Consider the following 9434-nt stretch of genomic DNA (forward strand, 5'->3'; position numbering starts at 1 on the left):
CGACTCTATTAATAAAAACCCCATTAATAATGACTCCGAGGGAAGCGAAACTCGATCCTGGGGTTGTTGCCACCCCCCTCCCCATGTGACAGAGAGAGACACATGGGGAGGGGCGTGGCAAGAGGAGGAGGAAGAGGTGGTGGTCACTTTACCCCCCACACCGCCCAGCCTTTATAAACGTGCCGAGACCCTTGATCTGATTGTTGCTGTTTCGACCGAACGACTGGGCAAGGGCCACAGAGAGAAGGACAGGTAACTGGCAATTAATATTCACACTGCGGTCGGCTCACACGCACAGCATAGCTCACGGCATAATGTACAGCACACGGAACGTGTTCATGTTGTGTACGACCATGTACAGGACGGGAAATGTGTATGGGGCGTGAATGTATTATAGTATGGCATCAGCGGCAGTGGCAATACGTGTGACTCACAGCTTTGTAATGAGAAATGTATCCTTTGGGCTTGGTGTGGCTTTCTTAAGATGTCGGGGGGGGGGGGGGGTAATCATTGGTATATTTACAATAAACATCTACACACATTTATAGAGTGCACGCATAGAACACAAGATAGCCCCGAATAGCTTTAACATACTTTTGGGGCAAGTGCTGTTAGCGAGCGCCTCTGAAAGGCCAGCACGACACACAAGGCGGTGGGGTGGCCAGCACTACGCCCGACCGCCTTTGTCTCCCGAGTGGCGATGCTTACGCACCGCACCAGGTACTTATTTGAGGCTGAGTCAACCTAGCGGATGCTCAGGGCCGGTTCAAATAATCGCGACTGGTGTTGGTGGCTGTTGGTGGCTGTGAGTGGAAATCGAACTGTGGTGGCTGCTTTCATTCGTGGACCGCCACACTACCGCTACTCCAAGAGTACATGCCCACATTCTGCCATTACCCTAATATACATTCACAGTGACATATCTCTCCACATTACGTTTGCTGTATAGCGACATATAGATGCAGGACTTTAAGTTACTATGCATTCAGTACATGTTTGCAAAAAAGTTACATACACATCGACATTACATGATTATAATACCAATCCTCTGTGAACGTAATGCCCTATACATTGACGATCACGCGTTCGCACGTGCAACGCTTAATCGTGATAACTGGGTTGATCGGAGTGGTTTTGACAGGGCACCCCCAGTGGAAACTGGCCCTGTGCAGCACAAGGTGATTCAGCACCTTGGCTGCCAGTAAGTAGGGGGTTGCCGACGGTTGCTGTGTATAGTCGTCCCAACTGAGTCATACTGAAACGTGTGACTCACACGTGTACATTCATTCAGTGCACGTAGACACGGGCGTACCAAGGTTCAGTATATACTGTAACGTATTTGCAAGGTGTTGTTTCCGTGATGCAATTGTTAGCACACTGGACTTGCAAATGAGAGGTGCAAATAATTGACCCATTTTTTGTATCTCCCCGCCCCTGGTCACTCAGCAATAAAGTCTGTTCTCCTATAACGCGTTAGTAGTTGCGTTTCTGAAGAACACCGCGTTATGGAAAAATCGCGTTCTAATATATATAGGCAAAGTGCAGTCCCCGATAACATGTGAGATGCGTATGCAGGCTGAACGTGGGTAGCATCTGGAAGCATCGATCAACAATCCGAGTTGTGTGATCTTACGGCCCACTCAATCGCGTTATATCCAGATCGCTTTATAAAAACACACGCGTTATAGGAGAACCGGCTGCAGCATATAAACAGTTACACCACACTACGTCGATTGGCAGGGCGCGTCGTTTGCGGTAAAGTTTGGGGAATCCCACTTCTTCCGAGACGTCTCTGGCCAAACGAGGAAGATTCGGCCAAAACTACTCGGGATAGAGGCGCGTTCTAGGGCCCCACTCTAGTAGAGACCCTTCTGCCAAAAGTTGCGTCGGAAAGCACTTTTAGCGCTGCACTTTTACCTTTGTATGAACCTTTGTACTGTCAATCACATAACCCCAAACAGAGGCTAAGATCCCCCGTATAGCCTTAACAGAATGTTGAGGGAAGTGGTGTGAGCGAGCACCTATGAAGGCCAGCACATCACACGAGGGGGTGGGTGGCCAGCACCACGCCCGACCACATTTGTCTCCGCAGTGGCGATGTTTACACCCCGTACCAGGTACTAATTTCAGGCTAAGTCGACCTAGGGAGGCCCAGGACCAGTTCAGATATTCGTCACTGATGTTCAAAGCGCAGCGCACTAACTGCTACACTACCGCTTCCCACAACCAGTACACACACACGCACACAAACAATATTTATAATGTTTGGATGGAAGTTTTTCAATTTCCTGGAAGGTAATGACCCGAATGATTATGTTTGTTACATTGCGTCCAAGCAATTATATATGATATGTATTTTAAAATAACGTGTAATCACATGTCATGTAGCTCGTGGCATTCTTCAAATGCAGTACACGTTTGAATTTAGTTGAGTGGCCAATACAAACCAATTTTAACAAACGTTTTAAACTCTGACCCATCCACAGGCTTTGCAATACAGTCTGGGCGCATGTATGATGTTTAACTGATTGTTATGTTCATAATCAGTGCAAAGTTGTGGCCGGTACGGTCTGGGAATGCTGCTCCGGGAATTATTTCAGCGTGCCACATTCATCTCGCCGTCTTTTGTCCTCATGATACTGCATCATATTTTTTGTCATAGGATTATTGCAATGCAGGGTACAATAATACGTATAGGATTCTTATAGATAAATGTACCTTGTACTCTAGTGGCATTGCCAGCTGACACCGATAAGCCCTGCTCCAAGCCAGCTTTGTAACGTTCTGGAAAATATTGAATGAGACATTAAGCCCCGATGATAATTTTCTGTCTGCGCATCTGGCGTCTTTATACTGTGTTAATGTTATTGCCATGATTATTTTTCCATCTGCAGTTGGCAAAACGAATTGATGCAGAGACCCAGGGCGAGAAGACTCCACCCCAAGTGCCGCAGGTTCCGGGGTCCAGAGATTCTGCCGTCATCCGCCTGAAAACCTAGGTCCCCCAGACCACAGATAATTCCAGAGAGATCAATCAACTCCGTCGCTCTACAAGGTCCGCTGATCACCAACTACTGTCCATTGATATCCTTCTTCCAACCAAAGTCCGCTGGCCCAATACCCTGCCAACCTCCACCTGCCACGCAGGACCCTCACACCTCCACTAGACAGAGCCTGCTGAGAGCCACCATCTAAGGCTCACTTACAGACCTACCGAACTTCCCCACCCACCCAAAACCCACCACACACCCAGGACCTGTCCGTTCCTCTCTCTTCCATCTCCCAGGCCCCCCACTTCTCACACCAGCCCTCCCAGCACTCCGCCTCCACCGCACCCCGCAGAGCAAGGCCGCGCCATGCAGGGCGACGCGATGGCTTTCGCGAGCCGTGTGCGCGAGTGGAGCCGTGCCGAGTGCTACCACGCCCAGTGCCGCCACTCGTCGCTCATTTTCTACCGCGCCGTGCGCGACCGCCGGCCGCCGTGGGCCCTGGAGGAGCTGCGCACGATGGGGGTGTTCCACTGGGAGCGGGGTCCGCATGCGTCACGTGCCGCCTACACCCCCAGCGAGGCGCTGCTCTATGCCATCGTTCACGACCACCGCGCCTACGCGCGACACCTCCTCGGTGACGGGCCCTGCCTCGCGGCGACGCAGGGTCAGCAGATGCTCAACTGGCAGGGAGATCTCGAGAACCAAGAGAGATCAATGGAACACCAGCAAGTAGCTTCGAATATTCAACAGGAGGCTCAAGACCAGGACTATCAAACCCACCAAAAGCTTCAGCAGAAGCTGAGCCCCCCTTCTGCCCTGGCCCCACCGGGCCCCGCGTTTGGCGCGTCACACCTGGCCACGGCTGTACGCTACGACCGCGTGGAGTTGCTGCTGTTGCTGCTGCGAGTGGCGCGTCGCTACTGCGACTCCTTTCGTCTCTCCGACTACGTGAACGCGGCCGAGGTGACGCCCACGTGGGGCCCTGGAGCCGGCAGGACCCCGCTGCACCTGGCGTGCCAGCTCGCCAAGTCCGAGTGCACGCGCATCCTTCTCGCGCACGGGGCGCGGGCCGATGTGGCGGACATGCAGGGTGAGTTTCCGCTGGACGCCCTGCTCGAGCCCCTGGAAGGTCCCCTGGGGTCGTCCAAGCGAGAGGGAAATGGGGGACCAGTTCCCCCTGGGTGTAGGGCTTGTCAAATTAATAATAACCATCACCAAATCCACACCCATCGTCGTAGTTCACTGACCAACCAGGACCTCCACCAGAGGGCCTCCCAGGTCCGGCACGAGACGGCCCACAGTGAACTTAACGAGAGGGTTGCCCGGAATCTCAATGAGCGGCCCTGCCAGGACCTCCACGAGTGGAACCGTGGCAACCTCAACGAGCGGGCTCACCAGGATCTCCACGACTGGGCCCCCCACGACGCCCTGGCACGTGCCCGCTGCCTGGAGCTGCTGCTCCTCTTCTCGCCGTCCGGGGGTCGCGGCCCCCCCAGCTCAGGGTCTGCGCGTGCCCTACTGGAACGCGCGCCCGAGCGGTGGTGCGCGCTGCTGGGCACCGAGATGTGGATGCGTGCGCTGGGGCGCTCCCCACCAAGCCTGCGCACGTGCGCCCTGAGGGAGCTCCTACGCGGCGGGGAGCGTGCACGCAGCACCATGCTCGATTCCCTGCCCGTACGCCATGGCATCTAGCCTCGATATCCACGGAAGTTCCAGACAGGCGTCCATGTAGCGGCACCAGATGGGCTTCATTGGAAGTTCCAGACTTCTTGTGGAAGCACCGGGAGAGACTTTCGTGAACGTTTCAAACTTCTGTGCAAGCTCTTGACATCTGTGGAAGCCCCCGGACAGGCATCCACTGAAGTTTGAGGCATATATAGCAGGGCGATTCCACGCCTTTAGTTCAGCACTTTAGTGGGTAAGGACTGGTGAATCATAAACAGATTTTTTTTCGAGACTCCCAAATGCACTGATGCTGAGAGGTTTCTTCGAGATGGTCAGTACAACAAGTGGGTTCAGCAAATGGGTTATGTGCGGACTTTTGCATGCAATCTTCCCATATGTTTCTTAGGTTTTTTTCAAGTACCCCAGATTCCTCACAGATGTAATGCAATGTTCAAAAGGTCAAATATCTGAAAGCTGGGCTCTCATGGAAAAACAAGTGTCTGTGGAGGCTCAGTGACGCTCAACAATACGAAACACCTGTGGAAACTCCTGACATTTGTAAGCCTACCCCTGCGCCTGACATCCACAGTAATTTTAGACATTGATGTGTAAGACTCCTGAGACAAATGCTATCTTATGATATCGGTGGGATTAACTTGTAATTGGCGGAAGTGCAGAGCAAACGACATCCGTGGGATTCCCAGAAGTAAGCACACAAACGTCTTTGCGATGACGACAGAAAGTGTAGCCCAGTTGTTGCCTCGACTCCGGCCAATGTAGCTCGTGTTGAGAGTTTGTTACGGATGTCAGGCAATGAGGAATGCGGAACATATCGGACTTTAAAAGGGGGATCGTGTGAACAGTGCATTCAATAATGCATGACGGGTTTTATTTCTGACAATAATGTACCCTTTGGGTGCCAAAAATGAAAACAAATAGGATTTGCTTTTGTTGTCGCTGATTCAGCAGATGCCTACGAGAAGGCAATGGCCTCTTGTTTCAATGTAGTCGTTCCACGCATATTATGAATTTTGCCACGACTGGTACAGCCGTCGCCGCACTGCTGCCTCGGCTTCCAAGAATCTCACTCCTCCTTACACCCCCTTCCAATATCCATTTGTGCAAGGGCACCACCAGACGTAAATGACACAATTGATTAAGCATCCATTGCAACACCCTGGCGGTGCAACACTCTCCATGTGACACGTAACTCTCACATGAAACATGCACTGCTAGAACTTATGAATGCAAAATCATCGTTTATGGAGATATTTTTGTAGTTGCCACCGCATGTAACAGCTGCTCACATCGGAATGTTTACTAAACGGAGAGTATTTAAAGGTATTGGTTGCCTCCTTGTATTCCTATTTTAAAACTAAGCCCACTATGTGAGTGCAGATTGGTAGAAATGTAACGAGTCACTGAGACCCAAATTTAAATTGGTTCGTATTCTCACGATACTGCACGCGAACCTCCATCGTGCACTTAAAATTATTGGTGGGTGCTCAGTGTCGCAACTAAACAGGCCATGTGTGGCGGCGTCATGGTCCAAATCTGCCAAATGCAACCAAATTACTTGCAAATTACCTAACTGGAACAACTAATAGCGAACATGGCCCCCTTGCTGGCAGACTAATGCCCACCTGCAGGCAGGTGATTGTTCACCTTGTGCCACACAGGGACAAGCTGCCAATAGGGGGCTCAATAGGCGAAATAAATATATATAACTGCAGTGAGAGGTTTTGTTACGTTGTAGGTGCAATATAAATACAAGTATCATTGTCATTTTATGCTTTTTATACCACTAAAGATTCCACAGATGAATGCCATCTTGGAATTAGTTTCACCAGAATGGCAGAAAGAATATCGGTTCGAGAAAACAATGAATCTATGAATTTTGATAACGCCTTGAATCGTAGAGAGTGTGACTTATTACATCCCTACAGACGGACGACTGAGAAGGGAGACGGAAGACGTCAGACACGTTTAGAACCCCGCCTGCATACCATACATATCCAGCTGACACAAACATTTGGTTGGAAATGCTGTGCAGAGAAGCCGAGGTGGCTAGCAAGCAGGCTTTCATTGGTGTTCTTTTTATTATCACAGTTGGCTGCTGTAGGACTATTTTGGGCCTACAGTGCAAAGCGGCCAGCGATTGATACATTGTTTCCACGGCACAGTTAACTCAAGTAAACTGGAGCTGGCCTGAGCTGGCCTGATTTCTCCTCGTTGGTACAAAAAGATAAAACTGAAATTGGCGTTTTCAAGATTTTCCTAGTTACTCGAGTTATCACATGAGATTGGCAGGTCTTCCTTGAGAAAGTAAAGTCAGGGTAAGATTCTCCTTGTTGTGTTAGTTGCTGGTAAATTCAGTCCCGTCTCTTCTTCTATGGCTGTCACTTCTCACGTGGTATTCACAAACGGCAGGAGCAAAGGTTTTCTACGAATTCTAATGCGGCGTTCACTAGCACCGGATGTACAATTAAATGTACCCGCCTACATCTTTCATTGACATGTTTGGTGGCATATTTACGCTAACTCGAGTTGACAACAATAGGGACAAACACAGCGGCAGCAACTCGAGTTCGTTCCAGAGTTACGTGGCTCGTGGAAACGCACGCGGCCGGATGTCAAGTTTCTTAGGCCCTCGGAGCCTCCTGACTTCCGAGTCACAATATTTGTGGTCTTTGCCACAGACGTGGCTGTAGGGGAGAACATTGCCGACCAGTTAGATCCAGTGCAAAGGCTGCTCGTGGCAAGAAGACTGTAATAGCTGGTAATAGACAGCCTTACTATTCAAGTCAAGGCCGTAATTATAATATATATTGGGGGGGACACATCCCCCCCAATATTAAAAATATACTCAAAATGTCCCCCCAATATATTGCTATAAAATTGATTTCTGTCTATATTATTGTGGTTATAGTTGTACTTTATTAATCCCTAATCTCTGCCGTTACATACAATGAAACAAGAAAAGGTGAAAAATAAAAAAAACAGAGCAATATAATACAATACACTATTAGACATTATGGTAAAAAATAAATAAAAAGTCCATCCAATGTGTTAGTAAATGTTTTTTTTTATATTTTAGAGAGGAACTTAGGTTTCAAATTGAGACGTTTTTTTCTGGGGGGGGGGGACCCCTAGACCCCCTGGAAGATTTGGTCCCCCCAATGTTGACTCAATGGCTACGGCCTTGATTCAAGTGTATGCCATGATGCTGTAGCTCTATCTCATCACCCCGTGCCTACCTGTTATGTTGTTTGTTATGTCACATACGGATGCCAACGGCACTTCTAATACCATTAGCAACATGTCCGGTGCTCGATACGTTCTTCCCAGAGTTTTGCGGCTACTTTGCAAGACCAGCTCTGTGCCAATCTTAACCAAGAGCTGCTCAGTGTGCAGTCTGCATGAAATAAGTCCTGCGGTGAATGCACGATCGCACCCCCTCCAAGAACAGTTTAATTTGTGCGCCGTTACTGAAACCTGTCACCAAGCATTTACCAAAATCCGACAATCGCTCCCTTACATTGCAAACAGAGCACAGCGGTGTGGCTCGTTATGGGACTCGCCTTCCACAATCGTGTCACACCTGCTCTTCGAAAGTTGCGCCGGCTCCCAGTTCACTTTTGCATCGAGTATATACTCTGCTGCCTATTAATGCACATGGCCTATATACACACCTGTCCAGTCTACTTGTCCAAAAAACCCTCACAACCCATATAAAATCTCATGTATCACAGGCCGGTCCTCGCTCTGCAGACAAGCTCTTGACTACGTCGTCCCGCGTGTACAAAATAAAATTTGGGGAGCGGCGCATTCTCATACGCTGGGGCCAAGGCTTGGAACTCGCTGCCCAGCAAACTGCGTGCCACTTAAAAACGTATATATATTTTTTAAACTTCTAAAGTGTTATATTTTCAATCTGGCTTTTAATTGTTAAGATCAGAATAATGTGATGCGCTGCTGGTCAATATTGTACGCAACGCAAGATAAGTTTATTTTGTTATTTTGCGCGATGATGCGGCCGATGAGAACCATTGCGTTTCTTGAATTGAGCGAAGGTTATAGTAGCTATGGAAACGATGCGACGGGAGTTGGTTTAAAAGTAAAGAGGAGAAATATTGTGTCTTACACCATCATGTTAAACGAATCCCTCAACATTTGTGATGGAGCCAAAAGCGGTTGCGCTGCGTTTGATGCCAGCAGCTATGATTGTCTTACGTTTAACACGTTAAAGGCCAGATTATCATCTTAGTGAAAGTTTATATGAGTATATTTTGCTTGTGAAAAAAAGTGCCGATGCGTGCCAAGTTGCCAAAACCACGTGTTTTGGCCGTTTCTTCGAAGATAGAAATGTGGCCATAAAAAGACTGAAACTTGTAATGGTTAGCCAAACAGTTTTCGGTCAGCGGAGGAATTTTGTATATCCGTTGTAAATTGTGTGTAATGTGTATATGCGTGTAAATATATACATACTGGGTGCTGTACAGAATGTTCACCAGTTTGATGTGTACATACGTGAATAAAAACAAATATACGCGTAAAATGAATTGTATGGACAGTGCTCATTGCCATTGGTAATGCATTTCCCATTGCTTGTTTACAATATAGAGGTAAATGCGCAGCCCTGCAATAGCTTTCTCACGCAACTGCTGGCAGCAGGGCCTCCACCAGTTAGGACTCGAGTGTGGAGCACACCTCCAGAGGGTACGTAGATCCACTCTTCCACTCTTCCAGGCGTCTTGAAGACTGTTGTGGTACTCACAC

At 48.8% G+C, this 9434-nt stretch overlaps 1 protein-coding gene across 1 annotated transcript; it reads left to right on the forward strand.

Annotated features, from left to right (window-relative positions):
* Positions 1–182: 182 nt before the first annotated feature.
* ANKRD9 (ankyrin repeat domain 9) lies at positions 183–9200 on the forward strand. The gene is made up of 2 exons (XM_061560831.1): positions 183–252; positions 2895–9200. Exon 2 carries the CDS (start codon positions 3357–3359, stop codon positions 4680–4682), a length of 1326 nt encoding a protein of 441 aa, XP_061416815.1. The 5' UTR covers positions 183–252; positions 2895–3356; the 3' UTR covers positions 4683–9200.
* Positions 9201–9434: the final 234 nt, after the last annotated feature.

Source organism: Lethenteron reissneri, chromosome 26 (assembly GCF_015708825.2).
Source record: "Lethenteron reissneri isolate LAM-NWPU_2019-01 chromosome 26, ASM1570882v1, whole genome shotgun sequence".
Classification (NCBI taxonomy): Eukaryota; Metazoa; Chordata; class Hyperoartia; order Petromyzontiformes; family Petromyzontidae; genus Lethenteron; species Lethenteron reissneri.